General features: G+C 37.4%; 1 protein-coding gene and 1 non-coding gene across 2 annotated transcripts in view; one reads left to right on the top strand and one right to left on the bottom strand.

Annotated features, from left to right (window-relative positions):
- Window positions 1-25400, top strand: part of Mkln1 (muskelin 1) — a 136310-nt gene that overhangs the window by 50023 nt on the left and 60887 nt on the right. Inside the window, 2 exon segments of the mRNA XM_028866160.2 lie at window positions 16384-16461; window positions 18449-18514. Coding sequence (XP_028721993.1) covers window positions 16384-16461; window positions 18449-18514 — 144 coding nt within the window.
- LOC114691122 lies at window positions 18530-18615 on the bottom strand. The gene has a single exon (XR_003734175.1). It is a non-coding gene; the product is annotated as a small nucleolar RNA SNORD45 (small nucleolar RNA).

The raw sequence follows: 25400 nt of genomic DNA, 5'->3' as shown, positions 1-25400 counted from the left end.
ATTTGAAGTAAAAAACGAGGGCTCTGTTATCCCTTAGTGAATGAGAAATTTCTTTTATCTTTTTCTCCTTTTTGTTCTTCTACAGTGGTTTTCATAGTGACAAAGAACATTATAGATACTGAATATGAAGCTTGTGGTGGGCTGAGGTATGGCTCATTGGTAGAATACTTGCTTAGCATACACAGAGCCATGGAACTTCAGAAGCATTGCATAAACTAGGCCTGGTAACCCAGCAGTGGGGAGAGTTGAGGCAGGAGGATCAGTATTTCAGAGTCATCTTCAGCTACACAGCAAGTTCCAGACTAGCCTGAGCTATGTGAGACTCTGTCTCAACAAACAAATTTGTAGGGTTGAATTCAGTATATCTTTTCATACAAAGAATAAGGAATAATAATGTATTTTATTCCTTTTCTTCCTTATATTTTATTCTCCCTGTTGTTATTATCCATTGTTGCGAGGTGCTTACATTATTCAGATACTGTATTGGGTATTTTAACTAAGGAAATCAGAACTCATACTTTTTTATTTTATAAACTTATCCTAAAATCAATTGCTTCCAGCTCTATTGTAAGATACATTGGTGAAATTACCTCCAAGCCTTGTACATTGTTGTTATTTATTTAATTGATGATTCATACTTACAAGTGAAGTTTTGAAATTGAGTATACTTTAGGAACACTGATAATAATTCCATATGAAACTATTAAAATGCTACCAATGAAAGTACATAACTATATCTCCATTTCTAAAAGTTAATTCTATCTTTTTCTCATCTCAGTATGAGGGAAGTATATAGGTGATTTTATGATTTTGAGTTGGCTTCTTTCACATCTTTTCCACCAAGGCATCTAATTTTGTTGTGTTAGTGTTAGAAAGCAACAGCACCCACCATGTGTAATGTCATTGTCTGTAAGGCTAACGGTCATTACATTTTAAAGTCTCTCTTCAGTTGTATGCCTCATGGTTAGGAGAAGCTGTTAAAAGCGCGTGCAAGTCTCTTGACTCTAGTTTTTTATACTTCTGACTCTAGAAAGGGAGCCTGGTTTAGCAAAAGTGATCATAACTGAAACTTAATACCACATCATCTTGTTACTGCTAAGGGCTGTCTATTGCCTTGGAACACTTAGTTAATAACTATTCCTTTCAGGGTTGTTCACTTTGCTGCTGACTTTGCTGTTGATGATTTGTTGAACAAATAAGGAAAAGAACAGTGCAGAACTTTTTGGCTTCTCTTCCACTGAAAATGTAGATGAGGCCAAGAAGTTCTTGCTCACTGAATAGGAAAGTAGGACACTGAAGCATCTTTTATCAAACTCCTTACAGTGGAGCAAACCAAGCCTTCTTCCAGTGTTTTTAATGTTCTCATTAATACAATCTTGTGATCTTCATTGGAGTATGTCTTCTTCCTTTTTTCTAACACCTGTCTAAAACTTTCATGTGTGAATAAGACTAAACTTTTTAAAAAACAGACAAGGTTATTTTGTCTTTTTAGAGGTGTACACACACACACACACACACACACACACACACACACACACAAACACAATGACACTATAAGCTATACATACTTGGAATGTATACTTTGGTATATGTTGACATATATGTGTGTATGCCCACATGCCTGACACCACCACCACCACTATACTTACAGTAACCAACATTGACAATCCCTAAATTTTTCTCACATTGTTTTATAATCTAGCCCTCGTTCATTGTTTTCATTCTATCCTTTGGTAACTATTTACTTACTTTCTGTTGCTATAAATGAGTTTGCATTTCTATAACTTTATGTAAACAGATTCTATTCTTTTTTTAAGATTTATTTATTTATTTATTATGTATGTCTGCACATATCCCTGCAGGCCAGAAGAGGGCATCAGATCTCTTTACAGATGGTTGTGAGTCACCATGTGGTTGCTGGGAATTGAACTCAGGACGTTTGGAAGAACAAGCAGTGCTCTTAACCTCTGAGCCATCTCTCCAGCCCCCCAGATTCTATTCTTGGACTTCTTTCAGTTGGCTTAACTGTTTGGAATTTCATCTAGGTTGTTGCACCTATCAATATTCATTTTCTAATTGCTAAGTAGTTCATGATATAGATATATTAGTTTTCTTCTACATTCATCTATTGATAGACATCTGGATTACTCACACTTGTGGGCTATTGCAAGTAACCATTGCTGAACGTTTGTATATAAGTCTTTGTGTGGAAACACACTTTTACTTTTTAAGGTAGATACTTAGAAGTAGAGTTACTATGTGTCATGTTGTATGTATAGTTCAACTTTTTAAACTGCCAGTTCTTCAGCATTGCTGTTTTATATTCACACAATAGTGAATAAAAATTTCAGTCGTGTGACAATAAAGATGAGGTCATGAAATTGAGAGTGAGTAAGGAGGGCATGGGAGGAGTTGGAGGGGAAGAGTGGTTGGTGGAAATGATGTAAATACAGTACTCATGTTTGAAATTCTAAAATTAAACAACAAATGTAAAAAAAAAGTCAGTTGTTACACATCCTTGATCCTTGCCCATATGTTGTAACATCTATCAATAGTTTTAATATTGACTATTCTGATATATGTATTATTGTGGGGATTAGTAAGGCACCTCCATGTAGTTAAAAAGGAGGCTTATTTTGGGGTAACTTATAGCCAGTAAAGGATTGGTTACAGGATCCAGGAGAGGTGAGGTGTAGTCCAGCAGGGTTCTCTGAAGAACTCTGCTCGGTCTACCATCCATCATCCAGGATCATGAGGAACCAAGAGCCCAGCACAACTGGATCTCGGATCTTAATGGCTCCCATCTTGGCCCTGCCCCAGGGGCAGGTCATAGGTAGGCATGGCAGTTACCAGAGGCCTCACTAGGGGTAGTACTTCCAGGTCAAAGCTGGAAAACCTACCCACTACATATGTATGTATTTTCTGGTTTTAATTTGTACTTTGGTAGTAACTAATGATTATAATAGGAAGGTTCTTCTGGTCCTGTTAGGCCCCTGCAGTCCTATGGCCTGCTTATAAAATAATATTTTAGAAGTTTATATTAATTATAACTGCTTGGCCATTAGCTCAGGCTTATTACTGACTAGGTTTTATATTTAAATTAACACATAATTTTTATCTATGTTTAGCCATGTGGCTTGGTACCTTTTTTAGTTTTGTCTTGTCATTTTGTTTTTTCATTGTAGACAAATTTCTAAACGGTCTTAATAAATAAAAACACAGAGCCAAATATAGGGGTGAAAGCCTTAGAGAGATCAGGGAAATAGAGAAAGCTACTAGCCAGCCTTACCTCACCAACTCTGCAGCTTCCAAAGAGAGCTTCTTCCTGTAAATGATGCTTAGCATATTTTCACAGACTTATTTTTATCTTTGTGTCTTCATTGCTGAAGCATTTATTTGTATCTTTTGCCCATTTTTTAGTGAATTTTTTTCCTGTGTTTTTTTCTGCATTTTAAGACTTTTTCTACCTGGAGACAAGTTGTTTATTAGATATTTTTGGTTGTGAGCCTAGCCTTTAGTGGCTGAGCCATCTCTCCAGCCCTATTAGACATATATAAGGGATTTGAAAACATTCTTTGAGTATAGGGGAGACAAAATTCTGATATGATTTAAAATGTCATAATGAAACCTACTATTTTATGCAGTTAATATATGCTAATAAAAATAAGAAAATATATTTTCACAGGATTGGTGATACAGGTCTATAATCTCTGTACTTAGTGGATGGAGGCAGGACAGATGGAGAGCCAGTTGGAGGTCAGTCTAAGAAACATAAGACCGTGTCTTAAAAAACAAAAATAAAATTAAACAGCCTGGACAAATAAAAAGAAAATAGAATCTATAGTCTATGGCTTATCTTTCCATCTTCTTACTGTGTATTTGAACATCAGAAGTTTTACCTGTGGTAAGAATCCTTCTGTCTCTTGATTATTACCATGCTCTTGATGTTAAATCTGAGCAAGATCAGAACTTCTTGTTTTCTTCCAAGAGTTTTAGTTAAGATTTACATTTATGGTTGCGATTGACTTTGAGTTAATTTTTGTGTGTTGTACCAGGTAGGAATTTCTTGTTTGACAATGTAGTATGTTTCACCAGTATCACACCAGCTTGATTACTCAAGCTTAATAGTAAGTCTTCAGATCCAGTAGTATTAAGTCCGACACTGTTCTGTTTCAAGATTATTTTGACTATTCTGGGTGGTCTGAATTCTCCTGTGAATTTTAGAATCTGCTTGTCAGTGTCTAAAAAAATGTCTAAATGTCTACTATGGTTTTTTTTAGTTTATAGTATAGTCATAGGTCAACTTAGCAAGAATTGAAATCTTCATGTTTAGTGTTTTATTTAAACATGGTTTATACTCTCCATTCTTACAGTTCTTTTAACATTTATTCCACTGTCTTTAGTTTTTAGTAGCTGAGTCTTAGGTATATATGTTGGTTGTCCCATAGTATTTCATGTTTTATATTCCTATTACAAATAGTATTTTTAAAATTCTGTTTCTAATTGTTAACTGCTAGTGTATATGAATAAATCCGGTATTTTTATGTTGGTTTTCTATTCTTCAGCCTTGCTGAATTCCCTTCTCTTGGTAACTGCTTGAGAGATTCAGGACAGTGTTTAGTCATGCTGTCACTTTTGGAAGACCCCTTTCACGTTTCATCCAGTCCTGATAGTTTTCATTTTTTTTTCTTCTTACTGTATTAGCTCAGACTTTCCGTAGAATAGTAAGCAGTGTGGAGACAGTAGATATCTTTGCTTTGTAAAGTAGTCCTTAAGTAAAATGCTAGTTACAGTTTTTTCATAGGCATCTTACCAGATTGAGGAAATCTAGTTTGTTATGTATTTATCAGGAGTAGATACTGCTTTTTTTATCAAATATGTTTTCTGTGTCTTTTGAGATGGTGAAAGGATTTGCTGTGTTAACTGCTCAAATTTAAGTTAATTTAAGATTAACTATAATCTTAAATTATAGTAATTTTCAGTTTTCAATTCAACTTTGCAATACTGTGAAAATCCCTGTTTGATACTTATTTGTTACATTTGATTTACAAAATTTTATTGAGTGTTCTTACACATAGTTGAACATTTGGATACTGGCCTGCAATTTTGTTATAAGTGTATACCTTGTTCTGATGTGTGGGTACTTCTGGCCTTTATAGAAAGAATGAGGTAAGAATGAGTCTCTTTAATAAACATTTTCTGAAAATGTTTATATAGAATTAATAGTACCATGGTGAACTTTAAAAAGGATGAATGGTGAAAAGTGGGCCTCACTGACGTTAATTTTGTGGAGACTTGTAAATTTCACACCTATTACTGTTAATAGATAAAGGACTGTTTGTATTCTGTATTCTTGAGGGAGTATCAGTTTATGCATTTTGGGGAATATTTAAGTTGCTAAATTTATCAGTATAAAGTTATTCATAGTTTTTTTTTTAATTTTCCTTTTTGCGTCTTTATGTCATGACTTACTCTTTATGGTTTCTTTTTCTTCTCCTTAATTTGTTCTTCCTCTTTTCCTTTTTTCTTCATTCCCTGAGACAAAGTCTTTTTATGAAGCCTTGACTGACTTGTAACTTGTTTTATTGTCTAGGCTGGCTTTGAACTTGGCAATCCACCTGCCTCTGCCTTCCTAGTGCTAGAATTCCCTTTTTTCCTAGATTCTTATCATGAGTATTGAAGCCACTGGTTTACTATTCTTTTTTAAATATTTCCAGCATTTGGTGTTGAAATTTTCCCTTTCAGTGCTGCTCTAGTTGCTGCTCACAAATCTGTTACACTGTATTTGTTTTCACAGTTTGCACTTAGGGTAAAGAGGCTGGCTTCTCTCTCCAGCCCCCTTTCCTCTCTCTTTCATGTGAAGTCTTGGAGCTGAGGTATCTAACAGAAGGTTGAAGGTATAATGGTAGCGTATATTCTGGTGTAGTTCATATTCTCAGAAGCAAATCTGTTTATCATCACCTCAGAAAACATGGGAGAAACATTTGCTGAATACATCTGTTCTTGATAGAGGATGGCAAACTAGATATAGAAATTCCTTCAGGCTGAAAAATGTCTACAGAAACTTAATGATTAAATTATACATAACGTTCTTACATATTCTATTTCATGTGGTATTTTGGAGGGCCTTGCATCAGATTCCCAAATGGCTAAGAATACTATATTAACAAACAAATACTGAATTGTATTGCTTTTTCTAACATTTCTGATAATGAATTTTTCTTGTAAATGTAGGAAATCAGTTACTGATTTTTCTAATTTTAAGCTAACTTTTTATTTCTCAGATATACTAAACTTGGTCATCATGTATTTCTTTGAGTTTGTCATAGATTTAGACTGGTTAATGTTTACCTTGAATTCTTCCAGTTGTTTTTATTAGTAAGAAGAACAAATAACGTTTTTTCCCTTTATATTTCTTTCAGGTTTAGGTTCTAATTTCACCTAGTGAACTCAGAAGTTAATCTCTTCTTTCTGTGTTAAGATTTGAATTGTTTTTTGCTTTCTTACGTGGAAGAGCTTTGAGTTAGGTAATCTATCTTGAAATGGCCTGGTGGGAGCACTCTGTCTATCTGTTCATGAAATGGCCTGGTGGGAGCACTCTGTCTATCTGTTCATGAAATGGCCTGGTGGGAGCACTCTGCCTATCTGTTCATGAAATGGCCTGCTGGGAGCACTCTGTCTATCTGTTCATGAAATGGCCTGCTGGGAGCACTCTGTCTATCTGTTCATGACATGGCCTGGTGGGAGCACTCTGTCTATCTGTTCATTTTGTTTAACAGTTGAGGACTCATCACGGTTGTTGCTTCAGCTGTAATCAGTTACATTATTGTTAGGAATTGTCTATTAACATGTTACATTTAAAACTGAGGGAGATAAAGGTCTCTAATATCTTAAACTACTTAATGTTTGCAGGATTTCCTGGGATATTTCTCTTTGTTCTTTATATTGGTTAGTTATAAATTGTTCTTCTTCTAAATCCATCATTGTCACCAGAACAGTCATTTAGAAATAACTAATTTTTGTTACTTTCTTTTTGTTTTGTTTTTGTTTTTTCTTTTTGAGACAGGGTTTCTCTATAGTTTTGCGCCTTTCCTGGAACTCACTCTGTAGACCAGGCTGGCCTTGAACTCACAGAGATCCACCTGGCTCTGCCTTCCAAGTGCTGGGATTAAAGGCGTGCGCCACCACTGCCCGGCTTCTTTTCTTTCTTTTCTTTTTCTTTTCCCTGACAGGGTTTCTCTGTGTTAATAGCCTTGGCTGTTCTGGAACTCGCTCTGTAGACCAGATTGGCCTTTGCCTCCTGAGTGCTGGGCTAAAGGCCTGTGCCATTACACTTTGTTAACTGTTACCTCTTTCTTTGAGATGCTCTCTCTCTCTCTCTCTCTCTCTCTCTCTCTCTCTCTCTCTCTCTCTCTTTCTCTCTCTCTCTCTGTTTGTTTGTTATTTTGTTTGTTATTTTGAGACAGGGTCTCATTATATGTAGCCTTAATATGTAGCCTTAACTGGCCTAGAACTTGCTATGTAGACAAGACTGGTTTTGAACTCACAGAGATCCTTCTGCTTGGTCTCCTGAGTGCTGGGATTGAAAGCGTGCACCACCACGCCTAGCCTTTGTATCTTTTTTATAACATCTTTAGATGCATGCCTAGCTAATCATCAGATATTAAAATTTTCTCACATGCAGTAAGGATATAAAAATTACGTCTACTTAATTGTTGTCTGGTTCACTGTTTTCATTATGTAATGAAATGGCTCTTTGGTGAGTCATAATTTTATAGAAATATTATTTTTTAACTTTCAAATACATTCCTGTTTTGATTATTGTCTTTATTACTGACCTCTAATGGAATTGCATAGTGGTCAGATTTGTGTGCTATGTGATTACCAGTCCTTTCAAACTTAGACTTGTAATATAGCCAGTTTTATTCAGTTTTTAGAAATATTGGCAGTTGTTGGGGGGCAGTATTTTATATATATCCAGCAGGTCAGGCTTGCTACCTGTGTGCTATCATACTGCACAAATCTTTATCAGTAGTTCCTGAGGATAATGTATCTTAACACTCTTCCATGTAAGTTTGAATTGCATGTCTCTTTATGGCTCTAATTTTCTTCCCATATTTTGTTGCCATGTTTTTAGTTACACATCTTAATTTTTTAATTTTAAATTAAATTTTACTATGTGTTGTTTACCCACTTTGATATAGTGTTTGCACGACGTATCTTTCTCGTTATTTTAAAAACAGTAGTATTTATTGTTAAAGGTGGTCTCGTTTGTTATTAAAGGTGGCCCAGGCTGCTTTGTAGTTGAGGATGACTTGGAACTTCTGGTCTTTTTGCCCCATCTTCCCAGTGTTTAGGTTACGAAGGATTGCTAAAATGCCCAGTGTGATGTGGTTCTGGAGATTAAAGCCAGGACTCGGTACATGTTAGGCAAGCACTTTAGCCCCTTTCAGTCTTTAGTTTCAACCTTAAAAAAATGATTCATTTTCTATGTGTACAGTATTTTGCCTGCATGTATGCTTGGACACCAGAAGAGGGCACCAAATTTAATTATACATAGTTGTGAACCACCATGTGGTTGCTGGGAGTTGAACTCAGACCTTTAGAAGAGCAGCCAGTGCTCTTTAACCACTGAGCCATCTCTCCAGCCCTAGTTTGAACTTTTCTATATCCTGTGTTAGAGAAGTAACTCTTGCAAATGTTATTTCTTTTTGTATTAATCTGTGTGTGTATGGTTTGTGTACATGCATGAGTGCAGATGCATATGTCTGTGTGCACACATACAGAGGCCAGAGGTTGATGATGATGAGTGTACTCCTTTGTCATCCTCTCACCTTACTCTTGAGATAGAGTCTCTCACTGAACCTGAAGCTCACTTTTCGGTGAGGCTACCCAAGTGGCCAGCCCTGTCCTGAGGTCTTCGTGTCTCTGTCCTTTGCCGCCATGGGGTTATAGGCGCTCACAGCCGGGCCCAGCTTACCATTTTACTTTCTAGGCTTTGTTATGCTCTTTATTTCTTCTTTGTGCTCGTCATCTCTTGCTTTTCAATATTTTCAGTTTTCTCTTTGTGTACTTGGCTCTAATGTATTCCACAATATATTCTTCCTTCCTTTCTTTCTTTTTTTTTTTTTTTTTTTTTTTTTTTTCCGAGACAGGGTTTCTCTGTGTTGTTTTGGTTCCTGTCCTGGATCTTGTTCTGTAGACCAGGCTGGACTCAAACTCAGAGATGCTCCTGGCTCTGCCTTCCAAGTGCTGGGATTAAAGGCATGTGCCACCACTGCCCGGCCCACAATATATTTCTGATAAAAATTATGACAAATATACAGTTAAAAAATTTTTCATCACCTTTTTTGTCTTCTAATACATGGATTATAAGTGGAGTTTCCATTTTATTTACTCATAACTCATATATTCATTGTTATTATGATGGCATAGTTGAGGCCCTGTAAATATTGCTTCATTTTATACAGAGTTCATGAGTTTCCCCCATCTTTACTGATTTCCTTGTCTCTATTACTGTGTACATTTTTGGTCTTACATCTAAGATTTTATTTCCTTTACCTTAAAGCACAGCCTTTAAACTCTTATAATAAAGAGGGTGGTTTTCTGTTTTTTTCTTTTCTTTTTTTTTTTTTTTTTGTTCGTCTGAAACATTTGTCTCCTAAAGATGGACATTTTATGTTGGATATAGAACTTTTGGCTAGCAATTTTTCTCCTCCTTTTTTTTGAGACAGGGTTTTTCTGTGTAGCCCTAGCTATCCTGGAACTCACTCTGTAGACCAGGCTGGCCTTGATCAGATCCACCTGTCCCTGCCTCTGCCTCCTGAGTACTGGGATTAAAGGCTTGTGCCACCACCACTACCAACTAGCCAACTAGCAATTATTCTTTCAAACATATTTTGATTATTATTCCACTGTTAACTGGCACCATTGTTATTGTTGAGAAAAGTGTGTTGTTATTTTTCTGTCTGTTTCTTTGAAAGAAATCTGTTGTTTTTCTTGGGCTGTTTAAATAGTCCGCCTTCATTTTAGCTTGTTTTGTAGCATGTCTTCAGTTACAGTGCTGAACTCTTCAGCCTGTTAAAAATTGTGTGATTTGTTTTACTCTTCATTTCATTTGTCTCACTTTCTTACTTTTCCTGTTAAGCTTGACATCTGTGTTTCATTTCCATGCTGCTTTGAACTCTTTGTCCCATTCCAGTTGTTAGTATCACTGGGGTCTCCTGAACGCTTGATCTTCATCTCTTCAGTATTTCGGGAACTTCTTTCTCTCTCAACTTGGACAACTCATGGTTTCTGTTTTAGGCTGTCGTACTGTTTCCATCTGTTTATCATGTCTACTTCTCAACATTCATGTTGATCTGGTGCTAAGGTCTTACACCAATACTTGCTTACTTTCTTACATTCATGGTTTTATTTAGCAATTCACCTGTTGCACTGCATCCCTCGTTCCTTTTCTGCATCTTAGGGTGACATCTGTGTTGGTTCTTACTCATCTGAATGGTTTTAGTAATCTTCAGATGTGCTGGCTATGGTGGGTGGTGCCTGCCTTTAATCTTGGCACCCAAGAGGCAGAGAACAAAACAAAACAAACTAGTCTGGATAGAGCAGGTTTCTCCTGGCTAATTTTAAGGCGCTTTTTAAGACTCAGAGGCTAAAGTTATTGTCCTGAGTAGCAAGTTTCCTTACTCTTCTTCCCTTGGAATTCTGTTTATTCTCAGCAGTGCTCAATAATGCAAAAGCTACATTCTCTTCCCATATGACCACCAATCTGCTTCTTAAAACATGGCTTCTTCCCAGAAGTCCCTCTCACTTCTTGCCTTCATGCCTTTGTTTTTCCTGTATTCTCTGTGCTGTTTACTTTTCTTTTCATTATCCTTTTCCAACTCATTCTCCAAGACTAGTTCTTTCCAGATAGCTTCTTTTATTCTTTACTTGGTATTCTCTCCTCCTAACTCTTATTTGATTGAATGCTATATTTCTCATTTGGTGCACAAAAAAGATTAATAGTGTTCTACCAAATATAGTTCCAAACACTACATCATCATCACCACTGTCGATGTTATTGCTGCTGCCGCCACCACCACAACGTGTGTTTGGAGTTTTACAATGGACCTTGTATTTTTATGTTCCTTCATATGAACTCTGTAATTGTCATACCTGCTTTCTGATGTATGTGTGGTATTATCATTTTCTCTATTAAATGAGGAGAATGATTAATTTGCTATGACTGCATAACTAGTCAGTGACAGAGCTAATATTTGGGTGTCCATAGTCTGGTACCAGTATCAATACTTTTAATAAGCTATGCTTTACTGCTGTAAAGTTTTACTAGTTCAGGGTTCTAGTTAGCTTTCTGTAAGCTAGCTACTTTATGTATTTCTGTTACTAAAATATAACCTAAAGTAGGGAATTATTTAGTTTGACTCTCAGTTTCAAGACATTTTAGTTTACAGTCCTTGACTGTGTGGATTCTGGGCCTGTAGTGATGTAGAATATCATGGTAGTGGAAACATGTAGTGATGTAGAATATCATGGTAATGGAAACATGTGGTAGAAGCTACTTACCTCATGGCTTGACAGGAAGGAGAGAGTGGAATGGACTAGGTATAACTTTCAGAGGGACATTTCTAGTGGTCTACTTCCTCTGCCTATGCTTTACTTCCTACAGTTTCTATATCCTCTGCTGTCTTAGGGTTTTAATTGCTGTGATAAAACACCACGACCAAAAGCAGTTTGGGCAGTATGTTAGTCTGGGTTCTCTAGAGGAACAGACCGTATAGAATGAATCAGGCTGTGGTTTAGCTAATCCAATAATGGCTGCCTATGAACAGAAGTTCCAAGAATCCAGTAGTAGTTTAGTACACAAAGCTGGATGTCTCAGCTGGTCTTTAGTATATAACAAAATATATATATATATTCAGTATATACAAAGAAGTTGGCTCTAATGCCAGTGAAGGGTGGACTTGTTAGCAAGAGTGAGAGCAAGCAGGAAAAGAGAGAGGCATTTCCTTCTTCCATGTCCTTTGTATAGGCTGCCTGCTGAAGGTGTGGTTCAGGTTAAAGTAGATCTTCACACCAAAAAAGATCTGGATTAAAGGTTGATCTTCCCACCTGAAAGACCCAGGTTAGAAGTAAGCCTTCCCGCTTCAAATTATTTAATTAAGGAAAAAAAAAATCCCTTACAAGTGTGCCTAGTCATTTGGGTTTCAGTTAATTCTGTATGTAGTTAAGTTGACAGTCAAGAATAGCCATCACAGGGAGGAAAGGGTTTATTTCATCCTACACTTCCAGGTAACAGTCCATCATCAGAGGAAATCTGGGCAGGGACTCAAAGCAGGAGTCTGGAGGCAGGAGTTGGAGCAGAAGGACATAGAGGAATGCTATTTACTGGCTTACTTATTCATGGCTTGCTCAGCCTGTTTTCTAAATTATGGCACCCAGGACCACCAATCCAGGGGTGGCACCACCTACAATGGGCTGGAGCCTCCCCCATCAGTCATTGGTTAAGAAAATGCACTACGTACTTGACTACAGGCCAACCTTAGGGAGGCATTTTTTCAATTGAGAGTCCCTCTTCCCAAATGACTCTTGTTTCATATTGACATAAAACTAGCCAGCACATTCCTTAATAGTGCCACCAAAATGCCAAAATGAATAATTTTGTAAAATGTTTTTGAATGACCCAAAAGGACTATATGCTTTATAAAGCTAGATACTTGAGTATTTCTTTGAATGTAATCTGTTTGGATGAGGAACCAAATTTGAGAATAGGTAGTATTGGTATAATGATGTTCTAGGGTTTGTTTTGATCATTGGTGATGTTTAAACATTTTTCTTTTAATAAAAAAGCTTCCTGAGTCTCATTTTTAACTATGTATTTTTAAAGCATTTCTGCTGTTGAAAAAAAATACTGTGTGCCCAGTGAAGACTTTATTAAGTGTGTTTATTTAATATAGTCATAGTCACAGAACAAAGGAAATGTGTTGAAGCTGAGGACATAAGTTAAATAGTTTGAAATTTATTAGCAATTTATTATTAGTGTGCTTTTTTCTGAGTGATATTTTAATTTCTTTAAGATATTCTGCTTTTATTGGACTTCTGGTTTCCTGTTTCAGGTTTTTGTCAGAAATAGACTTACTGAAACATTAGTAACTGTTTGACTTCCTCCTAAAACTGATGTGATTTTTTTTTTTTTAAAATAAGCATCTTTAAATTCCTCACTGAAATTTTTTCTCCAGTCTGGAGAGGTGGGTCAGCTGGCAAGTGCTTGCCCACTGTGCTCAAGCCCTGGGCTTTATCCCATCACTCCATAGACTGAGGAAGGCACATGTAATATCATAGTCCTTCACAGGGTCATACTCAGCTAAATAGTGAGTTTGGGACCAGACAGGGACACATGACATTCAGTCCAAGAGGGGAAGGACGAAAGGAGGAGAGGGGGACAGGGAAAGAAATACATGCTAATTTAAAAAAAAACTACAGAAAATGGGAAAAGACATGGTGGTACACAGTTTTAATCTCAGCACCCAGGAGGCAGAGAGAGGCAGGTTGATCTCTGTCAATTCTAGGCTAGCCTCCTCTAAATAGTGAGTTCTAGAACAGCCAAGTCTACATAGTGGGATCATGTCTCAAAGAACAAACAGAAAAGTAAAATTTACTATGTTCCTATTGTTTTTTTTTTTGGCATTTTACTTTGTCTTTTTCCACCTTCAATTTTCTCTATATATTTACGTCATCCTCCCTAGGCTCTCCTGTTAAGTAGAATTAATATTTCAGTGTCAGTTTCCCCCTTCCTCCTTGTTTGCAACGGAACCTTCTTAGTCTTCACCAGTGAGCCCGCCAGGACCACTGGCCCACAAGCCACAAAGGCTCTTGTGTCCCCACGCACACCCCCTCTCTGTAGGAGCACTGAGATTACAGGTGTGCCTCACCGCTCCGGCTTTACATGGATTCTGGTGACTCAAGCTTCGGCCTCATGCTCTAGGGCAAGTACTCTACCCACTGAGCCAGCTCCACAGGCTAACCTAGTGCTGAATGAATCATTTTACATTCTTTTAAGTTTTTAAAGGCGTTTTAGAACTTCTGTGTCTCCCTTTCAGAGACTTATGGGTAATTTGTTGTTGTTGTTTTCTTTTTCTATCATCATTACTACAGTGAACAGGAGCCCAACACTATCTGGAAGGGGAGAAAAAATTCCCAAATCCTATGATATTGGAGGTTTTGGTCAGGAGGGCTGAATAAAGAAAGACTCCAAAATTATGGAATTATGTACTAGACACATTCATTAAATTAAATTGTGCTGCATATACTCTCCTCCTTTCTATAACACCGAAAATGTAAGTGCCGACTGCTAGGTGCGTAAGGACTCGGAGGTGAGACAGAACCTTGAACTGTAGCCCAGGAAGGCCTGCAACTTGCTACATAGCCCCGGCTGGCCTCGTTCTTAAGGCTGTCCTCCTGCTTCAGCCTCCAGAGTGCAAGGATTAACTTATAACGACCACATCCAGCTTGGGTGCTGATTTATAAAGGAACTTTCTTTTCCCACTAATTTTATAAGGTTACAAAGGCAAAGAGGAAGAAATTCAATGATTATATAGGGTTGTTTACAACAGCTTCTTGATTAACCCAGAAAAGAAAGAGATTAGGAAGGTTGTTTAGATTCCAAGTATGCAAGTTATAGAAAAGAGACATTTTACAACATTTTGAACACGTCTTTGTTTCCAGTGACAGGAAAATCCTCATTCAGATAGAAATCAGGATCAAAGGACAGAATTCATGAGAGAATGAACACACTGTCAGGTATCTGTTTGGATACATGTAAAAGAAAACTCTAGCTTGGTAAGGAGAATGTCACTACTACATGACTTCACAAGAAGTTCAGGGCTAAGCTAGCTTTCCTGGCTGCTTGACCCAGTCATCTAGTTTCTTTAGCTTCCTTTGCTGTCATTGTTGTAGACTTGACTCTTTCCCTAGGTCTACAAATAGGAGTTAGTAGTTGTACATGTTATATACTGCATATGTATATGAAAATGTGTCCAGAAGATAAAAGCCTCTTCTTCTCTTGGTTGTATGTCTGTTTATAAGCAATGAAACATTGCTTAAAGTCCTCTAGAAGATTCTTCCATTTTGTTATCTAGAATTTGATTCAATACATCGTTCGTAAACTAGTGACAGACTTGGGTGTAGGGTGTGATAATCATTTGGAGTAGAGTAGATGTGTGGAGGAAGTGCAGTCTCCATATAATTATAGTAACTAATGTAATAACTCCTCTGGAAGTAGATGAAAAGCTTACTGAGAAGAAAAGCAAAGTGGGATGGAGTCCCAGCTCCACTACCTGAGATATGTGTGCGTTTGATCAAGTTCCTTAATTCTCTAAATATGGACTTCCCCATCTTAGAAGAGGAGCTCCAAATCCTCTCAGGGTTGTTTTTAGACTTAAACGAACTAAAACAAAACAGATTTTAACATTTGGCAGCATCAATAAGTACAGTTCTGTTGCTGCTGGCAGTACTTTTATCTGTCACTTTGTACCCAAAGAAAACAGGAATTTGCATTTTAAAGAGTTTTCTCTTTCTCTGAGGTTGTAATATAAAGTGCCTATACCAAAGCTGTTGGTGGTCATGTCCTTATTTAGAGTGTTTTTGTTTTGTTTTTTTGTAATCTGGTAACAAAATCTATGAACTCTTAAGGGCTCTTCATGGGGAAGACATTGGAATTCAAGAATCTATTGATTATAAGGGATAAAGATTTTAAAGGTAGTAAATAAAATAGAGAATAGTGGTGAGAAATCACCAGAAAGCAACTATTCTTTCTGGTTTCAATTATTCTTTCTTTTCCCATTTGTATTTATATTGATGCCAAAAATGATTTTTAAGGTGTACATGGCCGTGCTTCAGTGAAATAAAACATATATTCACATTATTTATTAACTATTTTCTGCTGCTTCTGGTTTCCAGCCTTAAATTGTCATCTTAACTTTTTCCTCTCAGAGTTTTCCTTCTTTCGGGGTCTTTGTTGAGGTCACATGTTTCTTTATGAGCTCAGTAGTAACTTTATAGTGACTCATGTAGTCATCGTGGGAACCTAAGTTTAATATGGGCTGCTGCTAATGCAGTGTTTCTGTTGTTGTGTCAACTAATAATTTACTTTGGGGGCCGTTGAGACAGAGTTTCTCAGTGTAGCTTTGCCCCTTTCCTGGATCTAGCTCTGTAGACTAGCCTGGCCTCCAACCCACAGAGATCCACCTGGCTCTGCCTCCCGAGTGCTGGGATTAAAGGCGTGTGCCACCATCTCCTGGCAGTTTACTATTTGTATTTGGGTATCATACTGGGAGGTTGAAGAGCCAGCTGAGATAGAACTTTTCTTTTTTATACTTGCAGATGGCTTGTTCAATCAGTATATCAGTCAGCAGGAGTATAAGCCGCGGTGGAGTCAGATCATTCCTAAGAGCACCAAAGGTGAGTTGCACTGTCTGGCTTGTTCTGTTTCTTCTTTACAGTCTGTTTTCATTAGATGGCCCAAGCATCTTCCTACTCTGTCAATAAAGAGCAGGTATTTGATAGAGAACATAGGTTCCTTATCTAGGTAGCAGAGAGGATTATTATCATAATTTTTTTTCCTGAGGCTAGGGATTGAACTCGGCTTTGTACATGCTAGGTAAGCACTCTTACCCGTGAGCTATAGTCCCAGCCCTAGTTTATTGTATTTAGATTATCTTTTAAATTCTTGTTTCATCACTGTGACAGAATGTTGCACAAGGTTGTTTGTTCTTTACACAGAATGCTGTTACAAACTCCTTTCATGGAGGTGTGTAAAATAGTAGGCACGCTGTGGTGCTATCGTATGTGTTCCTGGAAAACCAAGTTCTGCAAAATCGCTACTAAACATAGCAGGACCTTTTGAGAATAAGAGGGGCAGGCGATGAACTTTAATAGAATTGCTATGTCAACTGTCATTGACATAGCAATTCTATTAAAACACAGTACAGTTGAAAGTAAAAGGCACTTCATTTGAATCAGAGTGCCTTAGTGACCACATCTAATGCTTCTTTCTTGGAGACACAGACCCTAGGGAGCATTTATTTCTAATAGGGACTTGTTTGTTTGTTTTTAAAACTCAAAATCTGATTCAGAATTTAGTCTTCTTCATTAACACATTATTTTTGTATGAACAGATTTTTTTGTCACTTTATTGTGTGCATTCACTTTTGCCAGATAGAAACATTTTTGTTACTGCACAAGTTTACATTGAAGAAAGATGGCTCTCGAGGTATTCAGTTGCTTTTTGTGGTCTTCATATGTCTTCAAGGCTTTCTCTTCACTTGTGAGAAAGTTTTCATAGCATTACTCATTAATATATGCCAAAAATTCCTCCTGAACTTATATAAGCTCTGTTGTGTGAACATACTCCCACTTTCATAGTTCTGTGTATGGTGACTTATTCAAAGACACACGTATTTGAAAATAGATTGAATACACAAACCACACGGTAGAAATTAATATTTTAGTGTTTTGCTAATTTATTCTTGAAAAAAGCAGTACAGACTTGACAGGAGAGAAGAGAAGGGCAAGTCCTCAGTGATGATGGTCAGCAGGATCTGGTGGGCATCCAGCTGTGAGGAAGGAAAAAGACTTGTCGAGTACAGTGGTTTGGCTCTGTGCCGTTTCTGTGTATAATCATGTGCTTCATAATGATGATCCCATGAGCTTTAATTGAGCCGCAACATTCCTATCCAGTGTTAGTACTAAGCCTTTTTCTGTGATTAGCTGTTCTGAAAAATAGAGACGTTGTAGCTGGCTGAAGTACTTAGTAGTAACATGTTTTGCCATATGGCTAGGTGTGCAATGGGCAGTCCCATGTTGATTTCTGTAAATACACTCTCTGACATGTACACAAAGACAGACTCGCCTAACAGTGCATTTCTCAGAAAGTATGCCTCATCAGTAAGTTACTCGTGGCTGTATCAAAACTGATATTTCAGTTACTTTATAGTACTCCTGTAAAACTCCTGTGCACAGTTAGATGGTAAGTTTTACATACAAAAATCAGGGAAGTTCATTTGCCAAACTAACTTATTTCTACTAATGGGAGATTTATGATGAAAACCTTAGGCTTCCTGGTTTATATCAAATGTGATATTGGAACCCTGTAATCTTAGGGCTGAGAGCATAACTCAGTGGTTGAATACTTGCTTATCACTTGTAGGGACCTAGGTTTGTTCCTCAGCACACATGCACACACACCATTTTCTAGAATCCTGTAACTTTTTCAGTATTTGAAACAAAGGTATTTCTTCCTTTATTCTTCCTTTCACTTATTTATAATATTTTGAAGGAGTACATGTGGAGTATTTGTTACTATTTTTTATAGACGTACAAGTGAGGTTACTCCTCTAGAAATGTAAGTTTTATTGTATCTTTATAAAAAATACTTTTTCTTCTTCAGGTGATGGAGAAGATAACCGGCCAGGAATGAGAGGGGGCCATCAGATGGTTATTGATGTTCAGACAGGTGAGTCACGCTAGCAGTGTCCCAGCAGAATTCTAGAGCTAAAGTGTGCGTGGAGTTCAGCAGTAAATTCAGGCAGTTCATGCCAAAATTCATCATTGGCCTACATTTATATTACTTCCTAAGGGAGGACAGCGTTGACTGTATACTATCTGAACATCGACACTGAGAGAGCAGGCTGCTGTACAGCTGACCACCGACACCCTAAGAGACATGTCCTTCACATAATTCCACTTTATAAAACTTTACTCTGACCATGCCAGGATTTGCTCACGGAGCATTTTACTTTTCTGAGAGTATTTACACCATTTTGTTACTTTGTTGTGCTGACTCAGTACATCAGGAATAAAAATATTTCTTTTGTAGATTCATATTATTTTATAAGTAATTAGAAAAATATGATATGATACTAAATCTTGACTATTTTCAAAAATTGGTATTAATAAGAATTGAATATTTAACTTGAAACTAAGTGTTAGATATATATTTATAACAACTTTTAGAATTTGAGAATACTATTAGAGTATCTTCGGAAAAGTTTTCTTTCAGGGTATAGGATTTTGTTTTCTAATCTGTTCCCCTTCTCACAAATACTTGCCTGTCCTACATAAGTAGGCTTGAATATGACATAGCCTTTTAGGCATTAGTTTTCCTGTTTCAGAGTAACAAGCATGCCTATGTTTGTTTGTTAAAGGGGCAAATTTATACATAAATTATTTTCTTACTAATAATACACTAAGGGAAATTGTTTAGAAAAGCCCCTTTAATTTCCAGCAAAATGCACTTCACCCCAGGGTGAGGTGTCCTGACACTTAAAGGCCACGTTCAACAGGCCCAAGTTTCAGGGTCCTTATTACTATGCTGTCTGTGAAAAAGAGACAGTGCATGATGGGGAAAGAACACATGGGAAAAAAAAGATGATTTAAATAAAGATAATGTATGGGATTTTTAGGAGGAAAACAAAGATTCAAGTGATAGACAAATGTCATGACAGACCAATGTGGCTGAGGTTCAAGTTAGCAGAGGTCCTTCTTTAGAAGCTCAGAAGATAAAGAAAGGTATAGACATCTTTCCTACCATACTGTTTTATGCAATAGGGACAGAATTTCAGCAGGTTCTCTGTGGCCCACGGCCATATTGCCATTCCTGTTTGTCTAACTGTAGAAATTCTAGTTTTAAGAAGAGTAGTGGGAATGATTGTTACAGTCATGTGACTTTAATCTTGTATGTGTGTATTTTACACACACACACACACACACACACACACACACACACACACGCCTGTATGCCCTCGTGTTTATGTGTGTGCTCCATGCATATGTTTTTGCATATTTATGCATATGTATGTGGAGACAGAGGTTGACACTGAATGTTGTCAATCTCTCTCCCCAGTGCTGGGATTGCTTCTGCATAGCTGCATCTGGCTGATTTATGTGGGTGTTGGGATCCAACTCAGGTCCTGTGTTTATATGACAAGCACTTTAGCTGCCATCTCTTAGCTCCTGATGTTAATTTCTTTATGATGGCGTCTCTATTTATAACCCCCTACCCCCGTTACTTGGTGAAAATGTAAAATACTGCACTGAATAAGAATGGCGATTTTAGAAGAGATGCCTTCAGTTTTCCCACATCCAGCATGATTTCTGCTCTCAGTTTGTTATGCACATACTTTATTATTTTCAGGCATGATTCTGCTGTTGTTCCTGGTTTCTTTAGGGCTTTTTTATGAGGTGTGTTGAATTTTCTCAGATACCTTTTCTGTGTCTGTTATGATCCTGTGATATTTGTCCCTTGATGTTATTTATATGTTGTATTATATTTATTAATTTGCATGTGTTGATACATCCTTATATCCTCGGAATGAAACCAACATGATTATGGTATATCGTCTCTCAATGTAATGTTTGCAAGACTTTTATTAAGGATTCTTACATGTATATTCATCTAGGACATACGTCTCTGTTCTTTTTGTGATGTCTTTATGTTATCAAGATAATACTGGCTTTATAGAGTGAGTTTAGAAACAGTCTTTTTTTCCCCCCTGTTTTATGGGATGGTTTGAAGAACATTGCTCTTGGTTCTGTAAATGTCTTGTTAAATTCTACAGTGAAGCTGTCTAGTCCTATGATTATTCCTCTGGTGTGGTCAGAGATGCATGTTCTAAAAGGAGATGGGAGTAAGCTCTCCTTCCTAGCTAGTAGTGTAGTAGTCTCGGTGTAGTTTTCCTCTGTTGTTGTAGGGTGTGTGAATGTCCAGAGCAGTTCTTCAGCCTGTTTGGAGTCTATTCCTCATTAAGGTTTCTCCTAGTCTCAGAGTTTCTGTGTGTTTACTGAGGTCTGAACAGGGCTGGATGGAGTGGAACATGGTGCCGTCTCATAGCTGTACCAGGCATTTTCATCAGCAATAGAGTGTCTACTCAGATACAACAGCTGTCGTGGGCCTTTCCAGTATGGCATAAAAAGGAGAAAACAAAAGAACCCAAAGAGCAGTCAGTTGGCTACAGAAAGAAATGAAAAGCCAAGCACAAGTACGCATAATGGTGAATTATGGAAAACTAAGTAAATTGTATTTTGGCTTATTTAATGTATGTCAAAGCATTTGTTGATCCCCAGTGTTTCCTATATCTTGTTTTCTTAAACATTAAGGCTAATGGCTCCTAAATTTCATTTCCCTTTTCAGTCAATAGTTGTTTGTTTGCTTAATGCCATTTCCCTGTCAGATCCAAGGATAGAATAACCATAAACATGCACAGTGGCTTAAATTTTACTGTTCAGTTGCCCAAACTTCTCCCGTCATACAGGACTCACACTGGACCATACGTTGGTAGCAGACGAATGTGGTACTTTGGCCTACTGTACTGTATGTTAGTTTTATTGATTGTCATCCCTGAACCTGACACCTCTCCTCTTAATAGACTTTAATTGTGAATTTGGGTTTCAGCTGTGGTTTAGGTAAAACAGTTGTGTGGAGATTTTGTTTCAGCATCGATTGTCTTGTGTTAAGTTATTCTTCCTATGTGATTATTACTGAATTTTGGGGAAAGACTCATGGAACACATACCCGTTATTTGATAGCTGCAGAAGAAGATTTGGGGGATTTGTCTTTCGGAAGCTCATCTCTAAGTTTCTGAACCTGTTCACAAAAAACCAACAATGTGTTTCTGTTTTCCTTAACGTTTTTAATGAAGTGGCTAAAGAGGAATTTGGGTTTCATGTGGTTATACTTCTGCTTCTTTTTTATTGTGTGTATGATTCCTGTTTGGGCCTGAGTGTCAAGATATGCCTATAGAGGTCCGGGGACAACTTTGTATAGTCAGGTGAACGCAGGTCATCAGGATTTACCTACCCACTGAGCCGTCTCACTGCCTTTTGTCTTCTTGATTGTTGTTTTGTGTCTGACTTTTTGGCTTTCTCTGTTAGCACATAATTTGATACAGTCTGTAGTTTCAAAATGACAGACTTGTTTAATTATGAATAGTGTGCCATCTTGTGGAGGTTTATGCAGTCGGCAGTCTGATTTACTCAGAATGGAGTGGTAGAAACTACAGTTGAGCACTTGAAGTAAAAAAGCCCGTTTTAGTTTACACAGTGTGTACAAATCGTGTAAAAGGTGTGCAAATGATGTAAAAGGTGTGCAAGTGATATAAAAGGCCAAATTCTTTACTTGTGTTAATTATCTCTCTTCTTTTTAATCCATGTACAATGTGTAAATTGTGCTGCTGGGAATAAGTAGACCCATGGCTTATTAGGTTCTGGTACCAAATAATGTATCTTTTGTACCAAGGAGTAATAATTGAATTGTAATATTTATGGAGTAATAATTGATAGATTGATTGTTGATTATCTGATGTGGTCTCTTAAATGAAATTGGCTTGACATTTTGAAAATAGGCTACTACTAACTTTATTACCACCAGTCTCTCTCATTCCCCATGTCTTCCTTTTTAGTTAGTTCTACAGCAAGTTCAGATTCTAATGCCTCTGCTTAACATTGTTTATAGTTCCTTCAGTGTCTGTGGAATTAAGTTTGAACCCTAGTAATTGAACCTTGACCGTGATCTAGTCACTGTCTGTCTTTTTAAACTTCCTGCCTGCCTACAACCTTTGTGTCCTGATTTTATTTATATACATTTTCTGTAATTTACTTATTCACCACACAATTTAACTTCTTTGCATACAACGTATAATTTTAGTTTTCACTGTATCTTTAGGAAAGATAAGCATATTACATTTTAGAGCTTAGGAAACTAGTGGTTAGGGTTACAAAGTCAAGATTGAGGCTACAATATGCCTGACTTTGGAGTTTATGGCTTTTCAAACACTTTGGTTGTGTTCTGTCTCTGTACCTTTGTTATTTTACTTTGCTGCTTTTCTGTCCCACATTCTACTTACTAGAACACAAAGCCACATTCTAACCCAGGACAGAGACTAGTCTTACCACAAATCTGCCAAGTTCTCAGCCACGTGTGTTCTCCCCTTTAGAACACCTGGTGTGCTTTTGCCTTTGTATGGCACTTGGGTCTGTTCTGCATTGTGGTGACTTATGTCCCCTTTTAGAATTGTGGCTAGATTGTAAGTTCTTCAAGGACAAGGGACTATTCATCTTTCTTTTCATTTCCTACAGTGGTTTGTGAGTTCAAATCAGTGCTTAAAACTTATCAGATAGATATTGCTGAAGAGCTAGGACAAATGCAGAGCTGTGTTAGTCTATATTCCTTTAAGGGGGAAAAATGGAAAGAAAAGGTTGCTGCTTGAGGAAGATGATGTTGCCTAGGATATACAGCATGTTGTAATAGGACTTGTGGGGGGCATGGGTTTCCAGGAAGCCAGCTTTCCTGCTAAGATTTCAGCTTTTCCTCTTTCTTTTCTACACTGTACTTCTCACCCTGGTTCTCTCTAGATAACTTCATAGTTTAAGTCTTTCTGTCTTTTATGGTTTAATGACACTTCTTGGTATTTGTTTCTAGATGGTTTATCTCTGTGAGACTTAAATGATGAGGGTTTGAATTAAAATTTTTTGTTGCACCTTTTTTATTCAGGTACATCAAAATAAGTTTCTCCAAAATGCATTTAGTTGTACTTTTGCTTTCCACAAAGCTTCCATGGACAGGAATGACATCTTTGTTTAATTCTTTTGGGATGCTTGCCCTATGCCAGATTTTCTTTTGCTCAGCTATCAATGAGGCTGTTGTGGAAATGTGGGTTTTCTTTGCTGTGAGAGTTTATGCGTACAAAGAGACCTGCTTTTCAGAAAGAACATTGAGAACTCAGAGCCCAAGAGGAAGGGTTATTAAAGTTAATGAACCAGGGTAACCTTATCCAGAGAGTGCCCAGAAGTACTATAAAACAAAAGGTCAATTGCTATTGCTATTTTAGTTAGATGGGCCTCCCTCTACAAGCTTCAGAAATTAACAGGGTTAACTGCTGTTATAGTGAGGTCTTGGCAAATAATCTTAAGCCAGATGAAAATTCTTTGTTCTTTTTCCTGTAAAATTATGTATCTGGACATTACTGTATGCTATCTGGGAAACAATGTTATTTAACTGGTGATAATGGGTTGTTTTATAGTTATGAAATAAGACAGAGTTTTAGTACTCTAAAATAATTGCCATTATTTCATATTTTTACAGTGCCAAAGGGATTCCAGGTTTTGGTTAGTTTGGAGTCTAGTACAGTAATGCTGTTGTTACTGTGTCTGAGGTACTTAGGAACTGAAAGGTAGCTCAAGTTTTGTTTGTTTGTTTTTCCTCCTTTTTAATAGAAATGTTTATTTTTGACAACTTGTATAACTTAAATCTGAGGGACCTCTAAACAGAGTTTTATAAATAAAAAAACAAAGACTAAGGAAGAATAAGTGGCTTGTGCTTGATTACTCTTTATTAATTTCTTACCACTCTTTATTAATTTCTTACCACTGTTACTGGATACCTCAGAAAAATAACTTAGGGGAAGAAAGTATTTTGGTTTGTGGTTTTAGAGGTTTTTAGTCCATTATGGCAGGGATGGCATAAAAGAATGGGTTGCATCATGGTGGCAAGGAAGGGAGAAAGGAAGGGAGGGTATAGCTGGAAGTTTTCCTGTGTCCCAGTGTTCGGGACACATCTCTCCCACTCGTGATCCCAAGTAAGCACAGAGAGGCTTATGTTAATTATAAGTGCTTGGCCATTAGCTCAGGCTTATTACTGACTAGCTCTTACACTCAAGTTAACCCATAATTCTTAATCTGTGTTTAGCCAGTAGCTTGGTACCTATTCTCAGTTCTGCCTTGACATCTTGCTTCCTCTGTGTCTGGCTGGCAACTCCTGACTCAGCCTTCCTCTTCCTAGAATTCTCCTTGGCTGCTCGCCCCGCCTATACTTCCTGCCTGGCTACTGGCCGATCAGTGTTTTATTTATCAGCCAACCAGAGCAACACATATTCACAGCATACAGAATATATCCACAGCTGGAGGGAGGGAAAGAGGGAGGGAAGTTGGAGAAAAAGAGAAGATACTGCCCTTAAGAACCCTCTTCCAGCTATGGCCCCCTCTTAAAGTTCACAGAGCCTACCAAAGTAGCTGTGCCTTGAGCCTCTAAGAATGAGCCTATAGGGGACAGAAGTTCAAATCCCAAATCTCTGCTAAGACTCAAGGCAAGCTCTTAAAGGTAAGCCTCTTTAAAATAAGTTAGATATACTTCAGACATAAAATGAACACGATAGACATCTCCATTCCAAAGTGAAGGAATGGAGGCATAGAAATGAAATCTGTAGCTCTTGCCCAATATCTGGGGTATGTGATGGTATGATACGAGAAAGAGACATGTTTTTCAGAAATACGTTGAGAGCCCAGCTCTGAAAGGGATTGCTTTCCCACCATTTGATGGTTCCAGCCCACAAGGCCTCTCTTTAAGG

The sequence above is a fragment of the Peromyscus leucopus genome, chromosome 3 (genome assembly GCF_004664715.2).
Source record: "Peromyscus leucopus breed LL Stock chromosome 3, UCI_PerLeu_2.1, whole genome shotgun sequence".
Classification (NCBI taxonomy): domain Eukaryota; kingdom Metazoa; phylum Chordata; class Mammalia; order Rodentia; family Cricetidae; genus Peromyscus; species Peromyscus leucopus.
Note: the sequence above shows the minus strand (reverse complement) of the source record. Positions and strands in the feature narration are given on the sequence as shown.